Source organism: Syzygium oleosum, unplaced genomic scaffold (assembly GCF_021117445.2).
Source record: "Syzygium oleosum isolate NSW1041296 unplaced genomic scaffold, Sole_v2.1 Sole_v2.42, whole genome shotgun sequence".
Lineage (NCBI taxonomy): Eukaryota > Viridiplantae > Streptophyta > Magnoliopsida > Myrtales > Myrtaceae > Syzygium > Syzygium oleosum.
This window is the reverse complement of record NW_026607526.1, coordinates 351,734-375,033: the sequence shown is the minus strand read 5'-3', so window position 1 is coordinate 375,033 and position 23,300 is coordinate 351,734. Positions and strand designations below refer to the sequence as shown.

Below are 23,300 nucleotides of genomic sequence, written 5' to 3'. Positions count from 1 at the left end.
CCGAAGGACTAAAATATCTTATCAACTACACTTATTGATGAGGCTGTACAGCACAAAGACTACCGCTCCTTTCGGGAGAAAGATCGAATCGGAAGTAAAAGATTTGCGAAAATCGACCATGCAATGAGGCGAGGTGGCTTCTGGTTTGGTAAAAGGACTCCTCGCGCATTAATTGGCACCCGCAATTTATTTCGTACCTGCTTCCTAATCTCACCCTAACGATGCAAAGCAAACTCAATCACGTGTTTTCTTACCGCTAAAGAAAACGCGCAAATCACGTGTTTAAGGACAGAATTAAGAGTGCAGCTGCAGCAAGAATAGCATCGTATGAGCCATCCAACAGTCGGATTATAACCAAAATTGTGAACATGTACGAGAAAGTCACCAAGGCGATTCCCCCTTTCCACTTTCAGACAGAGATACGTTTGCCTGGACTTCTGACAAGTTGAAAGTAACTTTTTACTCTCCCGCCCAGAAAACTATGAATGAATTATACACTACATGTCAATATAAGAACATTTAAAAAATATCAAGTATTTCCAAGTTCGTATGCTGTGAGATATTCAAAAAGTCGCAAGTAAAAAGTAAAAATTACTGCAAACAGACTCCTAACCTTTCTAAAATCGCTCTAAAGCTTCCAATAATTGCATGAGGTATGCGTTAATTTGAAAGACCACGCACTGTGCAGGTGCGCATGTGCTGTTTACAAACAGAGTCGCGATAAAGATGAACATGTTGCAAAGGACAGGTAGAATATAGAATCAACTTAATACTTTGATCAAGAAATATTTTTACAGTGTATATACACAAGGTCAACTCAGCTATTTAAGAAAATAAGAAATAAAGAAAAAGGAGGACTCGATGTACAGAAAGATTCAAGCACCTTTTTACAGTAAAAAAAATTGAAAAGCTTTCCTCATTCAAAATAAATAAAAACAAAATCCGCAAATGGCCCCCGAGATGGAGAGATGAAAAAGGGGAAAAAAAGAAAAAAATAGGAAGAGCTCCATCAAACTGTACAGTGTGCTACACTAAAGTACCGTATAGTGTGGCTAGGAAACCTCTTCCTTTCAACTCTGAAAAAAGTGTTGTTCTCCATTTGAATCAGCTGCTGCTGCACTCGGGGGTTTAGAAGCTTGTGGTGGGGGAGCAGTTAGTGCATAAGTGAGCCTGGATGAAGAATGCTCAATTAGACCAGCAACTCCGGCAGCGGCAGATTGAGCATTTGAAGGGAGGAAAAGGTCATGTTTCTGATCTTTGTATGCGCTCCAAACCTGAGCAGGAACATATAAATAAAGACAATCAAGACCAAGAGTAGAGCTGACCGAAATGAGTTCGAACCAAAACAGCCTGAGGAATGTCTTGGCATTCCCTGCAATTTTTCTGGACCAATAAGCGACATTGTGAAGCAGCAAAACTATCAATAGATCATTAAACAAAATCAGAACATATGAGCAGGTCCATTCCACTTACATCAGAGGAATCTAGTATTTCACGGACCCTGGTACAGTGGGCACCTTCTGTTGCGAATGCATGCAGTACCTGGATTAACGCATCAGAATATCATACTCGAGAAATTTTAATTACTTGATAGGATAACATGTATTGAGCAAAAATTAGCACCCTCCTCTACCCACAAAAGGCGAATCAGAATGAACTAAATTTTGGTACATTAAAGCCCCAAAAAAACAATGATGTCAGAACTTGGAAGGAAAAAAATTACATAGGTTATGGAAAGACTTATAATCACAAAGGTCGTAAAGGCAACGATGAGATCATGGAAATTAAATGAGCAGCAGCATATATTCATAGGAGCTAAAATCATGATATGTCTGCTGCAGATTCAGTCGAGACAGTACTTATAGACAATAAATAATTATTCTCACCTCAATTGCCAGCACTCTACCAATAGATGCCTCAGACTCATTCCACTTCATTTGTGAGCAAAGACCATTTCTGCCTCCAGCTCTCCAGTCAAGAAGACCAAGAAGTACCTCAACAAGACCAACCCTGCAGACCAACAATTAATCTTTCCTCAAAAAGAAAGGCAGAAAGTGAAGCACTGATCGAACAAGCATGTTTTGAATGAGATGGCTAGATTCTTATAGAACAAATACAGTGAGGTATCCGCATAATCTAACTTAGAAAACATTCACAACTTTTGAATGAAAAATACTGTGAGCAAATATAAACCTGACAAATCAATTTATGAAAAGAAACAGTTCTGCAATTTAAGAGTGTCCTTTGACCAAAATAAAAAATTTAAAGAGTCTTCGTCTGAAGACCAAATCATTGCATCTGAGATCTGACCTATTGGTATTCTTCCTCTTGTACAAAGCAGTTTTAACAAGGCTAGATAATGGAGAAGCAACTGAATCAACATATAGACATGAAGCACTTCAATTTTATAGAATAGAACAAAGTGCTAAACTTACTTGAGTCCTTGTGCGACAAGGGCATCCCTGGCCCTATTTCCAGCACCAACAACACGCTTTAATGTCTCAAGTGCTAATATGCTTCCCCCTTGCCATCCTATAGCTTTCATTAGAAGAGGAACAACCTGGGAAACAAACATTGCAGAATGTTATTAAAAAACTCAGGAAACCTCATCGACCACAAGATCTAACCTGAGGATTTCAAACACAACAAAAGACTGATCAATATTTCCATGTTGATTACATACACATGATATGTATGCTAAATACCATTAAAGCCTCACAGAAATATAGACCACCGCTTTTCTTTAAAAATGAAAAGAAATAGAATTCCATAAAAAGCTACAACAGGATAGAAAAAATACCTGAGGTGTTCCAACACTAGTCGCTGCCATTGCTTCTGCACAAGTAGTACTAGATGCAAGTTGATGTAGAACGCGTAAGCAACTAAGACGTACACGTTCTTGAGGAGTTTGAGTAGGTTGGGCTGACCCATCCTCAGATTCATCTGTTATATCTGCAGAGCTTCCAGTGTTCGACCCTGCTGATGACATTGTTTCTCGTCTCCCCTCATAGGCAACTGCAGCAACAAGCTTTGGAACATATCCAAGATAACCAACGTGATCTGCTAGTGCAGGGTGAACTCGCAGTAAGGAAACCAAAGCAGCTGATAACAGCATCGGAAGCTCAGGGTCTACAGCTTGTGTATCGTAATGAGTGGCTGCAATTGATGACAAATACTGATCGAGCAGTCCTTCCAAAAATCTCTTTGGGTTCCTAAGGGGAAACTTGGGATCTTTCAGGAAAAGCCTAACATATATTCCACCCACCTGCACAACCCTGGGTTAGTCCAAAGACTAAGGTGAGATGTATCAACAGAACATGAGACAAAACAGCGAAGCATACCTGTGGCTCATCTCTCATTTCCTGCTGGGCAGGTGTATGTTCAGGCACATCCCAATCAACCACGCGTCCTTTCATCTGTTCACGATAAAGGTCTGATGCCATGGTTGCTATTTGAGCTGATAAAGAAGTGGCCATTGCGGGTGTCCACACAAGTTCTGGCGTCTCCGTTGTCTGTTCAAGGGCAGACACCACAGCCTCACCCGGTCCATCCCTAACAACTGATACAAGGCCATCAGGGAGAAATCTCCCTAGGGTAATAGCAACCCGAGGGCCATGCATTGGCTGCCCAAGGAGCTTTCCCAACAGAGAGGCTGCTGAGGCTCTTTGCTGCAATGGGATTTCTTCTGCAATACCCCTATATTATCATTAAAGGGTTTTAACAAAGAAATCCAAAGAGATAATCTGATAAGGACATCTACCTTGTCTAGGCAAAAGAAGCTCAAGAATGTAGACCACTCCACCGTGCTTGGCAGCTGCCCATGCAAGCTCTGGTGTGCTTGCCAATGCATAAAGAACATGGAGAGCCCCCTCGCGGCATTTGGGCGAAGCATGAAGCATCTGAAATAATAGGAGGATGCTAGAGACATCTGCCACCATGGCCTCCAAGCAGGGGGCATAAGTAGTCAATAGTGACAATACACTCAAGCAAAGCTGAGGAATGTTGCTTTCAGATACTTCAGGCACAGAAAAGCACTCGAAGATTGGCACGAGCTTTTCTTTTGAAGAGAGTATTGATGCTAGATTAGGATTGCTTGTGAGCAGGTTCTGAAGGGGAAAAAAACTTAGATCGGTCAAAGATACAATATATGCCACCTGTTTAGGGTTAATCACTAAGGTGTGGGAAAAAGAAACTACCTGAAGTGAGATTAATCCAAACCGAAGATTCCTGATTAAGGGAAATTCTTCCTTCTCTGCTACATGCCCCTCAGATACTACTGCAGATTCAAGAGGCACATGTTGCCCATCACCTAATCCATCAGTCTTGTCACCTTGAAACTCACGTGTTTCAGGCACCGGTTCACTCTGGTTACCATTACTCGGAACATACGTATCTTTAGGATATTCATTGTGCACAAGAGATGATAAAAACTCAACTAATGCAACACAGAAAGCTTCTGGTTCACTAATGTCAAATTCTGGTTGGTCATTGTACACTCTCAAATACACTTGGCCAACATAGAGTTCTTTTGATAGTGCTTTATAAGCAAACCCATGTGATTCCTGCAGATCATATGTACCATCTGGTCCTTGGGCTGCACGTTGCTGGTCCACAAACTTCAGTAATTCTGCTCGGGTCGTTGAATTCCATATGATCTATAACAATAAGCACAGATAAACAAGATTACGTGACTTTACTAATAAACAAACAGCTAAAGACTAAACAAGAAGCAGACAATTTCAATCGTTTTAATGACTTCTGAAAATTTAACATGTAATTGCTCTAACTATAAATGCTTTTTCATTAGCGTGTTAACTGCTAAAAAGTGAGTTACTTACTTCTGGAGACTCGAGGTTTGAGTTCAAGCGGGATAGTAGATCTTTAGGGACATGATCTTTCAACAAGCTGGCTAGTTTAGGGGTAAGCAAAGCTCTGAGAGCATCAGCTGCATCTTGATTATAAGGTGTCGAGCTCCCATCAACACACAAGCCACTAAGCTTGGATAAGGCCTGGGCTGCTCGAAGAGCATGTGAATTCTTAGCAATTTGAACACTAGCACCAACCCCAGGTGACTCATTTGCACCAGATTCCTCTGCAGTTGAGTCATACTGAAGCAACAAGGGCAGAAGGTACCTAAAAGCAGAATTGAAGATTAGTAGGGTATGCCAAATGATGTTGGTAGAGCTATGTTTTCCCCCAACACCATCAACAAGTGGCAGAACAAGAAAAGCACAATAAAACTTATAAGCACTAACATGGTATTAAAGTCAAATGAAGTCTTCTTTAATTACTTCCGCAAGAAAGAAGTCTGTTTTAGTATGAAAAAAGTAACTTTTAGGTGGAACATAGATTTACTCATTGTAGAATAGCATACGCTTGTTTGGGACAATGTTCATTGGTGCATATAAATTGTAAATTTTATTGCTTTAAAAAAAATTAACGATAATTGTGGTTCAGATTACAGTAACAGCATGATCAGTCACACTTGAACTTTGTAATGGTGATACAGTAGATCAAGATTGAGAATACTCGTCTACGTTCATGTTGTCATTTCCTCGTGCTGTCATCTCTATATACTAACATAATCTCTATGGAGGAACAATAGATACGTTCATATACCTAAACTATATGATTCATCTCCTTTATTATTTCACAAATTCAACAAAATAAAAGAATTATATAGGAAACAGTATACTATATATTTAATTAAAGAAGAAGTCATGACCAGTGATTTTGACGAGACTTATTATGTGTTCTCTAAATGCAAGAAGAGTCCAAGCTCTTTCAGTGTGCGCACAAGAATGCTGAACAATGTAGAGCTCATCTACCTAAAAATTCATCAACAACACAACGCCGTCAAATCATAAGCACTCGATACTGTTGTCTCGAGGTGCTTAGGATTTACTGACAGATTGTTCTCCTCTTACTAGGTTTCAAGGGTTCTTTTATAGTATTTTGAATTGAAGATCACTCCCCGTTCATTGCCCCTGCCATGGCACAACAGAACCTTCAATTCTAATTTCCCTTCTGAGGCTCCTTAGATTCAAACTAGGATTATTAATTCATTTTTTCGTGCTATAGGATGTGGTGTCACAATGATTTGTTGTCATAGGTCCAAAACAAACATTACACGTAAATGTGTCACCATTTTTAAACCCAAATACAACAAATTTATTTAAGGATTATATGACATGACAAATTTAAGATATGCAATCTTAATTAACATACTTGTTCAAAAAGATATGAAGACGTATACATAAATGGGTAAAATTGAGTTTAGACATATATAACCATGTTAAATGTGTCTAAATGTATCATGTTGACACAAGTGATATGTAAACCTGTTTAACTAAACGCGCTTGCACGACATAAACGGACTAAAACGGTCAACCTGCACACTACATATCTATTATTCGTTCATAAACGGATTGACCCATTTATGATACAAACAACATAAAAATTAACACAAACACGCTTAACTACAAATTGTGCATGTGCCTTGTAATCAACTCGTGTCAAAAACTAACCCAAATCGATATTGATAACACATGCAAAGACTTCATAAAAGTTGTTCTTGGATCACTTCAAGGGATTGCCATAATCACGAGATCTAGATGTATAGGCAACAATATGAAGCTTAGAGACCCCCCAAACTCTAATCTATCAAGAGGAAAATGCCAACAAAAAAAAAAAAAAGCTAGCAGATATCTCACTTCAATGTAAACTAACCAAGTTCATGTCAAGGCACAATGAAGCACCTAAACAAGCAACAGCCTAGAAGCAACTGGGAGTGTTCATGGATCAGGTTGACTGATGCGTTCTTTAGGAAACAACTCGGATTGGCTTTTGCTCTCTGGTTTGGCTCATTCAATTCAAGTCACAGCAATAGTGGCTCATCTCAAAACTCTTGCACCAGTTAGTTTTTTGGCACACACCTATATGCAACTCTTGTCTAGCTTATACAAGATCCAGAGACATAGAGAACCTTTATATCTCAGCAAATATACACAGGTCTGTATAGGGTAATGACAGCATCCTGGAAAAAAATTATTGAGATTGTAAACTGACGGAGTCCGCAAAGAACTCCTTTAATATGAAAAGAGGCTGCTAGTCCTTTGTTTTTGTAAGTTTGATAGACAATGCAAACAAAAAATTCTTCAATCAGCAATAGCATCTTCCAATGAACATATCAAGCAGAATCTTCATACAGCAAGGGCGATTAGAAGAAAACAAGAACTTCCGAAGGAAGTAGTCTATACTACTAATCAGAAATCACCAATACGATTTCATTTTTGTCTGCACTGTCAGTATATTCCTTCATTATTAAATCACGCTCCATTTTTTATTCAACTTTGGGTAAGTTGAAAGGTACATGAGAAAGTAACGGAGGGAGTTGCAACTACATATGCAGTCTTTCATGATAGAAATGATCCAACATAATTGAAAATCAATCTATATGGAAGACATCTCCCCTAAAGTGACTTTTCTATTTTTTTGTGGGGGGGGGGGGGGGGGGGAGGGTTGGGGGAACATATTAATAACATTTTTTTTAATCTTAAAAACAACCATTAGCTAAAATCAAGCCTTGTGAATCATTCCCAACTGAGGGCCTTAATCTTTATTATCCTAAGCTATTCCAGTAAAGTGACAAAACCAAGCTGCTTATACAAAAATAACTGATGCAAACATACTAGCAAACAATGGTCAGGATTGACCATTGACTGAATGACAAGAAAGACCAGAAAAAAATTGGATAAGATTAAAAATCTAACTTACCACAGCACACCAGCCTTCAACAAAGCATCCTGCAACTCAGAGGATACACAAACATGGGCAATAGTCTGCAGGGAAGCATCCACAGCCCCAGGTACAAGCTCAAGTTCAGTGCAGTGCACTATGTCGTCAACTAAACCAGAAAACTCAAGCATCTCCACCCTGGCACTTTCAAACTGGCTTAAGACAGCAAATGTCCGCATCACATTAGTCACAATGACAGCAGATGGTTCACTTGCCGGAGTAGTTGGCTGAACAACGCACATGCATCGAGATAGAAGATTCGCAAGGAGCTGTATGCCATCATCCCTAACGAGCTCTTCACCATTCAGAGAAGATGATGCACACCTAGAACAGGGACAAAGATAAGGTTAGACATGCATCAGATATGCATGAGATGACGAAAGAAAAATAGTTAAACAACGTAGAATTTTACGTCAGCCACAGAAGCTCTGATGCAGCAACAAGAAGAGGTGCTCTTTCTGAAGATAGGAAATTGTTGTCATCTTTGTCCACAGTCACAGCGTTCAGCAACATTGGATAGCCAGCATATTTAAAAGGCTCAAGCACATCACCATATCGTCGGTACAAAATGCACTGTCCTTTCAGTAAAAGCAACAGCCTCCAAGTCTGGGGACCTTGCAACCCTTGAATTGTGGCCTAAAATAACAGTCATCTAGTGTTCAGAAGATGTTCGACATGTAAAAAAATACATTTAACTAATTTCAAGTAAATGTGTCCCCCATCCTACGCTGACCATGTAAAGTATTTTTTACACCATGACTGGACCTCTCGAAATACACTTTTATGATGATGATGCTAAATTTCGCTTGTCATTTTTTCATTGTCTTTGTATCGTGTTAAGTCGCTACGTCATTATGGGCAAATATACAATATGGCATGTAAATATCTTGCCAATTGTCATTACCTACTACAAAACACTAAAGCATTGAAATTAATATATTCTGCGTGATAAGATGTGCAGAAGTTTCACAATTCAAAAGACAGTAGGTTAGATGGGCAAAGCAATTAACTTTACAAATCTGAAATAATGAATACTTAGATTCATGGGCCAATTAGAGCACCACTGATTCTCAGTCAATATTGAGTAATGAACCCACCTGGAGACGTTCATAAGCTTTTTGCACAGCAAGAAACTTCTCTCTTCCTTCAGGATTTTTATCAGGGTGATATTTCATTGCAAGCTTCCTATATTGTCTCTTCAGCTTTTCTTCATCAATGTTCTCAATTTGCTTGGAGATACTTGCTGTCTCCTCAAATGTATCCATAGAGACCTTCTTGTCAACTTCATCACTTGATATATCTTCTGGGGAAATCTCCAAAATTTTGCAAGCTTCTCCTTCTGAAAGATCCATAGGTCTTCTTGTCAGCTCTTCGCGCCACATTACAAGTAAGGACTGCAGGAATTCGACATGTTCTACTATTGGCCAATTAGGGAATCTGATCTCATCACACAAGTTACGAAGGTAATATCGGTGACACCACATCTCATCTCTTAGCTCTGGATATGTCACAGGTGGCATAGGAGCATATTCATATAAAGAATGACAGTGCTGAGACAATTTCTGGGGAAAGTCACCAAGATGTTGCAAAACCTGGTATAAAAAGAAAGGAAACGTGAATGCAAGTTAGCTCCTTTCAGCAAAATCCTTTTTTTCTGGTAATCATGATGATTTATTGTCAATCCACTACAGAAGATTATATATAGCTATTAGTGTGATAAGAGGGAAAGTTGATTTCGGATTATTTCCTATAAGGAAACTCTGTTTAAATGTAGGTGGATGTGCCCCCTGCAGCGGAGGACTTGAAGGAACAGTGCATCTTCCCTACCTGCCGGATGAGATTTTCTGCTCGCATCTTGTGGGTCCATATAATCTCTGGAGTATCAGAATCAGAAACCATTGCAGCTGCAAATGCAGCAGGACCACTTCGCTCCAACACATATAGCAATGATTCTGGAAGGAGCCCACCAAGGACACTCCGTTTTGCCAGTGGCAAAGACGAAGAAACTGCAGCTTCTTCCCCTCCATGAAATGCTTGATGGACATGAGTGACTGAGAAGAGGTGTGCAATTGAAAGAAGGTTAGATCCAGGGTATGCAAGGGCAAAATAAAAGGCACCTGTGCTATATAGCCGTATCATAGCTTTTGGATTTCTTGTAACAACAGCCTTCAGCAATGCTGCAGCACTCTCCACAATACTTGGTTCACCAGAAAGCATTGCCTAATTTTATAGCCAAACAAAAGAGAGGCAATTTTAGTATTTAAATGCAACAGTCATTGTAGCAAGATATAAGTATACTGCGTCACAACCTCCCCAACCCCCAGGTTTTGTTTTCTTCCCCAATGAAAGAAAGGAGAGACCAAAAAACACCTCCCAAACAGAATATAAATGATCATAAGCAATCTCTTATGAACAAAAGGATTCATGTACTCATGTCGACCGTAAATGAAATGGTCAACCCTCAGTATTCACGTGATGAACCCACTCACAGGGCACTAATTGGTGCTGAACCAGAAGAACAGTGATTTCAATCTGTTGCAGCAAAAATTGTGGCACCACCAGTGTGATGGTTCTTTACAATACCAACTTAATGTGAAGTTACAATTTCAACATTTGAACCTTCTTAATCATGCTAAAAACATGAGGATGAACAAAATAGTATAAAAAACCTATGGAGCAGTTAACTGTTCATACATCAGTTCCCAAGAGACCTTGTAGACCAGTGGCATTCAAATCAATCTTGCATTGTTTCTGATGATCAGATATAATATTTTGCACTTGAGTACGACTGTTTGAAGGAAATGTACAACTAACCTCATGCAAGCCCAGTGAAAAAGTAAGAATTTCAGTATGCACACCTTAGGTAGTTAAATCCCAGGCCAGAGATGAAATGTCCAACTAACCCCACGCCCCAGGTAAAACAAAAGTTTAATGAACAAACAAACATGGGATTATTTGCACTTGGTGTTGTGAGGAATTGAACCTATCTTGTGTGCGACCACACACACAGTGTCCATTCCTTAACTACCACGCCAAGGTTGGAAAGTAACAACTTTTTCAAATTATGGCACTGCATTAGCACATGCCTTCCAGTTTGTTATGTATCATGTCAAACAAAAATTTAATTTGTTTCTCAGCAGATTATTGGTTTTCGAAACTGAAATTCAAAACCAATTCAAAAGATATTTCCATGGGAAATCAGAGAGAAATGTATCTGCGGATGGTATTTCCAAATGAAAGCCAGATAGAATTGATTTTAAGTTGACTGAATCTTTATAATGAGCTATCCACCACCCAAACAAACCTAGGTAAACACTTGTACACTCATCAGGTTCATCTCGATAAAGAAAACCACAATGTAATCATTAAGCAGTTTTTTAAGGCATCTTATTGCACCTGGGCAATGTGCGGGAGGCAGCGCTGACTTGACAGGATCCGTTTCACTCTGGGAGTTGGAGTGACTAATTCTCCAGCATCATCTATATCAGAATGAGCAGACACCATGCTGTGCAATACGGACAATGCTGCCTCCCCTATCTGTACAAACAATCAATCCATCAGAACACCGTGTAATTAGCATGAAAGCAGTTCCAAAATAACATGAGACTAAAAAAACTGGCAATATGCGACTGGACTGGAATGATAATTGAGAAGCAATAAGGACGTCTACCTCAAAATTTTGGGGAAAAAGGGTAACATCTTGTGCATTGCTTATTTGAGACGACACAAGAAAAAAAAAGTAAAACCTTTCCAAACATTCATAAATGTCTATACCTTAGTAGCAATTAAACTCCAAGTTTAGATGTACTCATCAAACCCACTTGGGAGATCGTTAAAGAAACTTCCTTTGTTATAAGGGAATGTGTGGTATATGATAACCAATAAAATAACAAGGAAATCGTCTTTTATTATTGACTTAGAGAAGTTGGAACATTTTTTTGCGGAAAATTTAATAAACAAGAGGATAGACGACAAAGGCCGCCTCTAAGCTTGTAGAGTGGACTGAATGTCAAAAAAAAAAAAAAAAAACAAAAAGGAAAGCCGTTGGCATCTCTTTTTATTTGCGGTCATATATTCGATTTTCCCAAGAGGTTAACAACTATCTTAGTCTCTACTTCTTTACTCATTGAGACACTTTCAAGTTATACATAACAATAAAGTAAAATTGAAGGCAATACAAAAAACAAAAAGGTAATAGCATGACCATTATCATAGTCACTCAATGTTCATTCCCAGATTGATTTCACAGGCTTTCCAGTTCTAGATTTGTATCGTCGAAACAATTTTGATAACACTAATGGTGCAAATTCTTTAGATTTACTCATCAAGAAAACAAAAAAAAACAGTGCCACCCACGTAAAAGAAAATTATTAGCTAGAAAGTAGGAACTTTAATCAAACTCGATAGCATTGCAGCTACCAAAATTAAGGTAGCAATTCATTAGATCTATTGCAATTGTCACAGCAACCATCAGACTTATCAGGGGGAAAGAAATCCATCACTGAAATCAGAGATTCTTGATAAATGGTATACTACCTGAGCTGGTGTGAGAACTGGAACCCGAATAGCTAACGCCCATCGCAGTTCACGAATATCACGCAATCTTTTCCAGTCAAGCATCCCAGAAGCCCAACACCTAGTCGTCCAATCAATTGTTTTCTTTGACCAAAACCTTCTTATAGCATCCTTCTCCACAGGTCCAACTTGTACACCATCTTTGTCCATAAACATCCATTCCTTCAGTGGTTCCATAAATGCAGTAGCAGCTATCAGGTTTGACTGCAGAGGGATCGCAGTCCTTTCTGATGCTTCGTGAACTGCTGTCAACAGATCAACAGCCAACACACACCCACCAACCAAGACAGAAGCCTCAACATTTGATAAAAGCTTCATTAGAACCTGCATGTGATTCATCTTGAATTAAAAATGTGATGCAAATGAAAAACTCGCATTGAATTAAACAACTACTCTGATTATGGCAGGAAAAATTTTCTTCAAAAGCCATGTAGATATGGAGATCTATCAATTTCCAAACTTATATCTACTCTTTACTCGCAAAGTTGTTTTCAACTAGATTCAAGTTCATCAATCAGTAGCAAACAATGCACATAGAAGAGAAAGGGAGTAGGAAGAGGTTGATGAACAGGATGGAATAAATTCCAGCAGTTACAGGACCAAGAGGTGTTCCCCCCAACCAACCGCAAAAAAAATAATAAAAAGGGAATCCCAGACTGATATGGAATATCAAACAAGAAATAATAGCTCCGCATGGACATAATTGGCTCAAAAGTGTTGGTAGCTGAACATATCCCCATCTCTCCTGAAAGAGAGAGAGAGAGAGAGAGAGAGAGAGAGAGAGAGAGAGAGAGAGAGAGAGAGAGAGAGAGAGAGACTCAGCTTGTCCGCATGTACCTTCAGTAGCAGAAGAAGGCGGTGCCTCAATGCTCTATCATCAGTTCTGTCTAAGAGAACGGTAACGTGGGCTGTGCCCTCAAAAGGGCCTATTGTTTTGTGATGCTGCTCATACACAATTGTCATTGCCCTAGCACAAAGCTCTCTGACTGAAGAGCCGCCTCCTCCTCCAAAGCCGTCTAATCTTCCCATGTCACACCAATCATCAGAAGAACCCAATTCATCAGGAATAGCACCATCAACAGTAAGTCCTATGTCTGCATCACATAAGAACCTATGATACAGAGCTCTAAAGAAAGCAACAGGGTCACGCAGAGGAAAATCTTGTGCCCTGCCATTGGTGCTGCTGTCAAGCAGCAATCGTAGATAATATTGACCCACGCAAACTTCCTTAGATAAGCTAGGATAACTAACTAAGAACTCGGAATAATTCCATGATATTTGAGGTACACTCTCTTGCCCCGTCAAAAGTTCTATTGTTGCACCTCCTGGGACAATATCCTCTGTGCGTTCTTTCTCAACGTCCAATTTGTGAACTTCAGCCTGCAAAGCCTCCCTTAACTCCTGCCTAGTTCGTTCATTCCATATTAAATCTGCACGATTGTGATCCAGACTAAAAGCTCGCCAAAACTCAGGCCAATTGCAAAGTAGCCTCCCAGATCCCACAGGAGTGTTCTCCACTACAACCTGAGCAGGAGCTGGAAGGCCATTATCCTGGTAACCGACCGTGTTAGGATCAGAATCAATCGTGCTTGGCACAGTTGCTTCTGATGCATCGGGTGGATTTGGTGATTGTACATTAGCTGAAGTAGCAGAAGGTGGAGGATCATGAGGAGAAACCCCATCAGAGGTCATATCACCATTCGAATTTTCAACTGTATGAGAAGAAGCGGGATAAGTGCCAGAAGCCTGTCCAAAAGCAGGATCAAGAGCAGATCGTTGATAGCTATCGGCCCCTCTAAAACCACCAGCATTAGTGTGCCTCGCCCTATCGCCTCCTTCAAAATTATTAGTTGATGGTTGCGGATGTTCTTGCAATCTGTTTCCAACATGACCTTTCCTCTGCTGAAGAAGACGTCTGCGCCTTCTACTCAAGACAGATACTTCTTGGGTTGCATCTTCTGCGAGAGATCCCCCAGTTCTTGTATGCAAATAAGCAACCAGTCCTGGAGGCAAAACCCTAGATAACAAATCAAGAGCTGGTTGGTATGAATCCGCCCAAAGAGCAACAAGCTGCCGACTAACTTCGCGGCGTTCCCCAGCAGGAAGAAAAAAAGCATGCAACAGATGCCTCAGTAAAGCACCATCACGGAGAGCAGCATCCCGCATGGACTCAGCAGCAATGGCATCTTCTTCTGCAATTGTTCGCATTATTACAGCGACAGTTTCCCTGATGCTTTCAGCAGGGTGCCCAAACAAGGCAAATAACCGCCGACGTAAACCAGCAACCTGACGCAACAACTCAACAAAAACTGTGTACTGAGTAGTTTCACTGTGAGGCTCGCATATCATGGCCTCTAAAATTTCAACAACTGCCATGGACAATAAGGGCGATACTGACATAGGCTTAAGTCTGTTAGCAAGAATAATGACATAATCATGATTTGCAAACAACACCGACTTAGTGTGCATAATTGTGGCATGCTGCTCTCCCTTAGAATCTGTTATAGTATTTGAATCACCAGGACCACTGCCAATAAGTCCAGCAACAAGCCCTGCAGCTTCAGCAGCAATACCCTCCGATCCATTTCTAAGCAAACCCATTATTCTCCCTACAGCAGCAGGAAAGGACATCACATGTGAAGCTGCATTCCTTGAAGCCAGTATTCGACGTAAACATGCAACAAAGCCAACAACTGTTGCAGCTGCTTTAGGAGAAGGCGCCGGAAGAGGAGGGGACTCAGGAGGAAGATTGGGAGTTGCTGGAAGCATAGTTATTAAGGCCATTAAAGTAACTTCAGGTACTTCTATGGTAGGAGGCACACCACCATATGGTATACATGCATTGAACTCTCTAATTCTGCGCCACAGCTTAGCTCTTGAACCAGGAATAGAACCAGCTTCTGCCACAGCATCTTTGGCAGCTGCTGCTAAGTGTTTTAAGTGCATTGACGCGCTTTCCATATCAGCAATATGACGCTGTTGTCCAGTTAGAGATTGCCGCAATGATATGTGCACCCTACCACAAGGCGGATCAAGACGGTGACCAGGCATCGTCAGCCTTGGTAGCACGGGTACAGCACACTGACCCTGCACCAGTACAGTATAACCATCGGATTGTCTACCACTAACAGAATCAACTCACAGGAATTATAATATCCAAGGAAAAAGGCATGGCAACAAGCTTCGTTCCATCCATGCCAATGTCCAATTCGGAAAAGGATTCACTTACTTCAGTTTGCAGGACATCACGAACTGCAGCAAGTAAACTATCACGAGATGTGCTGGCATAAACCTAAGACAGCAACACCCGTTAAAAATTTGGCCCGAAGGCAAAAGAAAATTCAAATGCAATGATTTGCTTACATGTACAGGGCATCCATCGCTAAATTCAATTGCAAAAATCTGGGGCTCTTCCGCAAATCGAACAAGAGAGCTTACTGCAGATAATGGCCTAACAATAACAGCCTGCACAAATCTAAGGATGATTCTCAACATTGATAAAATTATCACGCTGTGAAATGAGCAAATTTCCAAGTGTGTGCCTATCTATCATTGCAGAAAAAGATACAGAAATTCACACATGGTTGTAATTGTATATGTATATACATGCACAATTACTTAACATTAAAATTGTACTACGAACAATTTCTGCAGCCATTTCCTACACTTTGATACAACTTCATTGCAGCCTCGTATAACAAAAAATAAATTTACTTTGCTTTTCATGCCTTTCGAAAAAATTATGAATTTCTAGTCGCAGTTCGTCTCATTTCACTACCATCAATGTCACCCTAGCTTCTATTTCAAAAAGAAAATGTAAAATAAGAGACATGGAAAAGTCAATAAGACAATTAGCTTACTTCATAATTATCAGGGCGCCTCTCGACAATAGAAATCTTTGTAAGTATAAGTTGACGAGATACAGAATCACCATGTTCTCCAATACCTCCTTTAGGACCAACACTGAAACCCTGTCCCGGAAAATTTACAGTTCCATGTGCGCCAGTGCGCAATCTCATCACCAACCAACCCCCAAGAGGGGTTTCTTCCGCTCCAACAGGCTCTTTACCTGCCATTTAAATTATTCAAAATCAGCTAAAGAGATGAGGAGATAGCTTAGAGGAAAATAAAAACAGAATCAAAAGTTTCAAAGGAGTTACTTCGTTGCTTTATATACTCTGCTACAGTAGGAGATTGAGAACTGTCCACGGATAAAGATAGCCCGACCATGGATTTCGCCGTTTTCGTCTGTTAACAGATAAAGAGTGAAACAACCATGCAATTAATTACACTTCTCAGGAGAAACATGGTAGCATAGATGTGTAGACAATATACAAACAGGAGGACTTAAAGCAGAAAAGCAATCAGAAATTACAGCGTGCCATTCTGACTAGAACTGAATGTATAGCAAGAGAAAGAGAATCCCATACCAAACTTGAGATGATAGCAGTATCTGTAGTTCCCGAAGCAGCTTGGAAAGCCTTAGACTTCCTTCCATATAATGGACAAAGAATAAATCCGCTATGTCCGCCATTTCTCTTCCCATAAACATCAGAAAGGAGAATAATTGCAGGAGAACCCATGTCTCTAAAATCCAAGCACCACCGAAGATCACCGGACTTCAAGTCAATGAGCTCAACCCCAACATAAGTTACTTTTAATTTCTGCAGACATGTTAAATCAATTTCTCTTAGGTGAAAGAGATTGTCATCAATTAACACTATATAACTACGTGAGAATGAGGTCAAACCTCACAACTTCTGAAAGTGATTCAGCTTATCAGCATAGATCCTACCAATTTGAGTAAGCTAAACCATCCCCAAAGGTAAATAACATTTGGCAAGTAGGGATAGAAGGCAAGGTAGGTTGGAGCATAAAACTTATCAGGTCTGGTAATGATGAACTAGTCACAAGTTCAGTACCTTGTTCCTATGTGGTAGCTATGTACTAGATATTTCCGTTTTCCATCTATACATGCCATACATACCATCTTATTTTTAGTAGCTGAGTATTGAATATCTCCATTCATGGCTGATGTACTCTGTTGCATCTTTACAATAGTTCAATTTATTTCCATACTTAAGGTTGTCAAGAAGAGGCCAGGGTTTTTGTCCACATAAAACTTTTATGACCACCCACCAAGCATTCTAACCAGTAAAGCGAAAAAGCCAGCAACAAGTACGAACGAAGCAAGGACCTCCATGCCTAAAGCTACATCTCCCATACCCTACGAGCACCTACGACTAGTTAAGAAATCATAACCAATACACGGCCAAATGTGCTGCGGTCTTCAAGAGAAGAGAATAAAGCTCCAAATATTTCTCGTCAAGCTTATCAAAGAGTTCTAAAAATATGACAAGTGTTTCATATTCAAACCCTCTCTCCATCCAGTCAGCGTTCAGCTAATTGCACGCACGTTCCCACTCATCTCAGTTGCCCTCATTCCTCTTCCAGTGACGGCAGTTTCCATTGTCAAATTAGAAGTTTCTGCGAAAAGGACGGTGCCAATGGAGACAGACATAACTTAACAGGAACCAAAGCCCTCTCAAAATCACTTTTTTGCACTGAACCTTCACTTTAGCCAATCAGCACATTGATCAGCAGGCAACATAAAAATTTATAAACCCCCAACCAGGTCTACAGGATTGTTCTACACATGCCAAGCACGCCAACAAAATAAGGGGGGAAGACAAACAAGGTTAACTTACGAAGGGAACCCATTCCCCATTTCTCCGCCGCAAATGCAGAATTGGGAACTCAGCTACCGCTCCGATCCTACTCCACCTGATCCTGTGCAATTCCGTCAATATACTCGCGCGATACCGGGAGGAAAACTTCATCCCCTTGAATTTCCCCTTGCCCTCGGTCCTCACGCTCAAGCTGAACTCGCTCGAGTTCTCGTCCCGGCCGAGCACCGGCAGCGCCCCGTCGTAATCGCTCCCCACGTCATAACAATTAGTCACCAGGAGAGTGTTCGGATCCAGGGTGATGATCGCCCCGCTCGATATGCAGAGAATACGCTTGTAGCGGCCGCGCCACGAGTGCTTGACCACCATGTACCTGGCGAGGTACTCCGGCTCTTCGACCGGCGGGGCGGCGGCGGAGGCGCCGTAGCTCGAGGAGTCCATGGGGACCGCGGCGGGAGCTGCACGGGGGGCGGGGGCGGCACGGGGGGCGGGGGCGGGGGCGGAGGGGGCAGGGGCGTGGTGGCGGCGGGCGGACTCGAAGTGGGGGAGGTAGGCTAGAGTCTGGTACTTGGGGGCATCGTTGCGGCGGAGGAAGAACCAGAGTCCCGCGCCGCCGGCCTGGGCCGATGCAGCTCGGTGGGGCCGCGACTGATTCGCCCCCAGTTCGGAAGATTGAGGGATCGCCCGCTGTGGGGGGAGGGAGAATCGGCGGCGATCGGGGGCGTCGAGGAGCTGCTGCTGCTGCTAAACCCTAGCGACCATGGGAGATGGCAATGGCGATGGCGATGGCGATGGCGATGGCGATCGAGACGCGATCGAATTGGGGGTTATGGATCGAATTGAGAAAGGGAGGTCGGAGAAGGAGAAGGAGAAGGAGAAGGGGGGAGAGAGAGAGAGAGAGAGAGGGAGGTTCGTTGTTGATGCCACCACCTGACTGTCAACAGAGAGAGAGAGAGGGGAGAGCTGGCGAGGGAGTAAACGTCACCCGTCGGTGGCCTTATCTCGGCTTTGGCTTCCCTTCCCTTTCCTTATGTTATTTCATTTTATTCATTTCTTGCTTAGTGATGATGAAAATACTAAAATTAGGGTGCGCAGAATATCATTCTGCTCAAATTATTTCTAACAAAATGATTTTTTATTCTCGTGCCTAAACAATTGTTGAGTATTTGAAGGCGTTTGATAAACTGTCCAAAATTTCTATTTCTAGAGTAGAAAAGAACAAATGCGTTTGGTAACTACACAAAATTTCTGTTCCCAAATAATATTTTAATAATATTTTGAATTGTTTAATTTTTTTTTCTACCCATTTTCTTCTTTGGCCATGGCCGTGCCGACCGGCAACCAAATCCCGACCCGGGCCGGCGAGGGCGTCACGGCCGCTCGCCCGGCCATGGCGTCGCCGCTGCACGCAGCCCACTTAGGGAAGAACAACACAAAAATAAAAAAAAAAAAAAGCCGATTCTCAAAATTGTGCCGAGAAACAAGAAGCAACTTTTTTACTTCTTGTTTCTCTTCCAAACCTCAGCACAAATTTTTGCAAAAATGTGCCCGGGATCAAAAAGTTTACCAAACGCATTTCGTTCCCAAACTATTTCGGAACAAAAGAATAGAAATTTTCACATTTGACGTTCCAAACAGTCTTAGCAAAGATATGTGAATTTTTCCTAGCTCCAAACGAAAGAAGATGATCGAAACCACAACTCCCCCGAGATGGTTGGCCTAGTAGTCAAGAAGCCACGCATTAGCCAACCTTCCAGCGGCTCGTGCCGTGTTGTCTGGTCGCGGCATATCTTGCTGTGGCGAGCCTGTCGATCTTGGACCGTGGGATCATGGAGTAGGGGTGATCCATTTCCGATCTGGTCCGGTTCCAAGATGGAACTGGGAACCGGGGACCGGACTAGTTGATCCTAGAATCGGGAATTGGACAACCGGTTCAGTCCAATAGAATCGATCGCTTTTTTTTTCCCATTACTTGATATTATATTTGCATGTTGAATTAAGTGATATGTAGGCAACGATCCTCAAATTGAAAAAAACGAATCAAAAAACGCGTTTCACTTGGGGTTTAGTTAACATTTTACTAATTTTTTTGAAGAAATGAATAAATAAAAAAAAGTATATGTAGTCGGTCCGGTCCGATCCGATTCCCTTTGGAATCGAGAACCGAATCGCCCGGACACCGATTCCACTTTTAGGAATTGAGAGCCGGACTGACACTCCCGAAAATCGGACCAAACTGGCCGGTCTAAGCAGTTCCCAGTTTGGATGATGTGGAGCATGTGTAAGACCCTTGTTGTAATGCACAAAGAGGGTCTTCGACGGTTGATTGCTAATCCCCACCCTTTTATTGATCGAAAATATTATAAGCTCACCACATAATCGAATTTGCCATGTGGCCTGTAGAGACATGTTAAAATGAGTCATAGATCCGTTTCTTAACTAATATTTGATAGGATGAGTTATTATATATAGGGGTGTCAGAAAGACCGTGCCGGCCCGACCCGACCCTACCCAAAAATTTGGGGTATTTTGGGGTCGGGCCTTAGTCTTCTTCGGGTAGGGCCTTTTAGGAGTGGGTATTGTTAGGGTCGGGCTGGCGTGGGTCTTTTGACACCGCTACCCAAAAACACCACTGTCCCATTCCAAGCCCTAATTTCCATTCCACCCTCCTTCTCTTCCGTTCCTTCTCGCCTCGCTTGCTGTCGTCCTCTCTCCTCTTCCTCGTCCCATTGCAGCATTCATTCAAACACCATCTCTGCATCCGGAGGCCTCTACCGATGTGGTTCCTCAGCGGGGAGATCTTCGGCGAAGACGACGGCCACGACGACCACGATGGAGACGCGGGCAGCAAGCTTCTAGAAGAAGAAGAGAAAGAAGAAGTGCCAGAACCGGCCTTTCGATAGCCAAGGACGGCCAGGAAAGTGCCTGATCTGATCGTGAAGGAGCTTGCATCGTGGGTTTTCGAGGGGCAATTGTTGGGTAAGATCTTCAATAGTTGATGGGTTTTGGTTTTTTTAGTTCTAGGGAAGGGTTTCATCTGCAAATATTAGATAGTTGTTTTAGCTGGTTTAGTTTAATCTGTGTTATCGACTGGGATTTATTTCTATGTCTGAGAGTGGAAGCATTGTCGGAGTGTGATTTCATGCATCTCCATGGTTTCTTGGTCTTAAAGCGTGATGTTCTTTGCTAAGTGTTTAATGCCTCGTGCAAGATTTGGTTGCCTCATATGGATCAGCTTAAGTGCAGATTCGACCCCTGTGGAGACACTATTTTCAGAACACCCAGGGACTTATCTTTGTGGTCAATAGCAATGACAGAGAGAGGATATCGGAAGCTAGGGACGAGCTTCATTGGATGTTGAGTGAGGTTAAACTCATTTCTTCCTGGTCACTGGTTTGCCTTAATTCATGCTACTAATGGCTGCGAACTAAACATGGTAGTCTTTCAATGTGAAACAACTGCGGGACAAGTTGTGCGATGTGACACTGCTTTTGTTTGCGAAGATTAGTTGTGTTTTGTGCTTTAGATTACTTGTTTTGCTTCCTAGATCAAATTACACAGGACTTGTCCTGGTGACCTAGATGAGGTTGTGAAGCAACTGGAGTTGGTCACCGACTCACCGGATCAGTTGTTGTTGGTTCGATTGGTAGGACCATTATCATATACAGGCCCAGCATTACCAAAATGCGGGCAGAGGAGAAGAAGAAACAGGCTTGCAGGGTGTTTGTTAGAAAAGGAGCTGACCCCAATCCGCTGCTCTTGGTCAAATGAAATCTTGGGATTCTCTTAGTTTACTCAAAAACATTATCCCTATTGCAATTTGTGGGAGCAATTTGAGAAGCTTCCTTAACATTTCGTGATCAAATGCAGAAGAAAGGTCAACCATCAAGACTTGTAGGAAGTGGTCGTCGTGACAGCACCGGGGTCGGATTGATCGACTCACCGCCTCAGCTACATTTGTTGACCCTGTAATTAGGTAGGTCTCTTCTATCCAGACCATGTTTAAGTTCCATCTTCAAAATGAACCCAAAGCTAAAATTGGTTACCTGGCAAAAAAATATCTCTTGCCTTGTATGTCTATTAGCTAGAAGCCTAGAAATAGCTGAAGTTGCATTTGGTTTCATATTTTACATTTTGAATTAACTAGTTGTGCGATTGTGAAGGCCCTTGATCAACACTTTTCCTGCTAAGACGAAGTACGAGTGGAAGCTGCATTTAGAGGCTTGGAGATACGGATCTGGTTTAGACTATGAGCTATGAGGATGGATAGCCACAAAACAAGATCTTTGTCAAATGGGTTGCTGAACATACTAGGGTGAAGTGATGCAGAAAACTTGGTGGCACTTCAACAATGTATCTTTTTCTTTGTAATTGTCCATTTTAGTGGAGGAATTGTTGGAAATGCTAGTATGAGTATTACCCTGCTAACATTCAACTCCAATCTTTTCCACCGTTAGCACATAGGTCAAGTGCACATCCACCTATCCAAGTTAGCGGCCATTGATAGTGTTGACATCTAAATTTTGGCAATCCAGTTAGTCGTTTACTGCATATAAAAATTAGGGATCGATCCCGACCCCTAAATAAAAAAATATTCGTTAAATTGCATATAGATTTTAGGAGCATTTCATTAATAGTTAATTAGGCCCGTATAGTTCGCATATCTATCAGACCAATGGCGGATGGACTTAACAGAATTTAATTGAACTGGAGTAAATGGACTCAAGTGAAGAGGTTCTGAACTCAATGGAAGTAATTGGATCAAGCCCGTGCGAGCTAAAGATTCAGCCAAACCCGTTATTCCCTCAAGTGGTCAAGATTAACATGTGCGTTGCGCGTGTAGCGCATCGGATTAGAAGATATTGAGAAAATATCATGAAAATCTTTTGATCACATGGATACTTGAAAGAACAAATATGGAGGAAGAGCAAAGTTGATTTGGGTAGATTCATTCGGCATGGGCAGAGGAACAAAGGAAGAAAAATGAGAAAGTGAGTGGTTTTATCCTTGGCCATATTATTCACGAAAAGATTGCGAAGCCACAAAAGAGGGAAAGAAGCAAAGGGAATTTGGTCAGCATGGGGCATATATTCTGAGCAATATATTGGACACTATCAAGAAGGCCTTTACGTCTTCGGTGGCGTGAACAGAAAGAAAAAAGTCACAAGAAAGGGAAAGAATTGAAATGTAATATATTCTAAACAATCATAAGAGGAAAGCAGATTTATTCTCGTTCCTCAA

General features: G+C 41.5%; 1 protein-coding gene and 1 long non-coding RNA gene across 4 annotated transcripts; one reads left to right on the top strand and one right to left on the bottom strand.

Annotated features, from left to right (window-relative positions):
- Positions 1-756: 756 nt before the first annotated feature.
- On the bottom strand, positions 757-18,855 carry LOC115689473 (dnaJ homolog subfamily C GRV2). Of its 2 annotated transcripts, XM_030615513.2 has the most exons (22): positions 18,081-18,855; positions 16,803-17,036; positions 16,533-16,620; positions 16,233-16,441; positions 15,736-15,837; positions 15,602-15,664; positions 13,210-15,459; positions 12,334-12,696; positions 11,194-11,334; positions 9,625-10,017; positions 8,895-9,389; positions 8,210-8,433; positions 7,777-8,121; positions 4,839-5,133; positions 4,197-4,655; positions 3,761-4,106; positions 3,342-3,685; positions 2,801-3,265; positions 2,436-2,560; positions 1,887-2,010; positions 1,474-1,542; positions 757-1,274 (listed from the first exon to the last, which is right to left on the bottom strand). In XM_030615513.2, exons 1-22 carry the CDS (start codon positions 18,498-18,500, stop codon positions 1,071-1,073), a joined length of 7,758 nt encoding a protein of 2,585 aa, XP_030471373.2. In that variant the 5' UTR covers positions 18,501-18,855; the 3' UTR covers positions 757-1,070. The 2 variants fall into 2 exon arrangements, with proteins under 2 accessions (XP_030471373.2, XP_030471374.2); XM_030615514.2 differs by lacking the exons at positions 16,533-16,620; positions 16,803-17,036; positions 18,081-18,855 and having other exon boundaries at positions 15,736-15,847; positions 16,233-16,435.
- A 2,189-nt stretch (positions 18,856-21,044) lies between these two features.
- On the top strand, positions 21,045-22,466 carry LOC115689484 (uncharacterized). 2 transcript variants are annotated; one of them, XR_004006706.2, is made up of 3 exons: positions 21,045-21,495; positions 21,930-22,035; positions 22,223-22,466. It is a non-coding gene; the product is annotated as an uncharacterized LOC115689484 (long non-coding RNA). The 2 variants fall into 2 exon arrangements; XR_004006708.2 differs by having other exon boundaries at positions 21,045-21,821.
- The last annotated feature ends 834 nt before the right edge of the window (positions 22,467-23,300 follow it).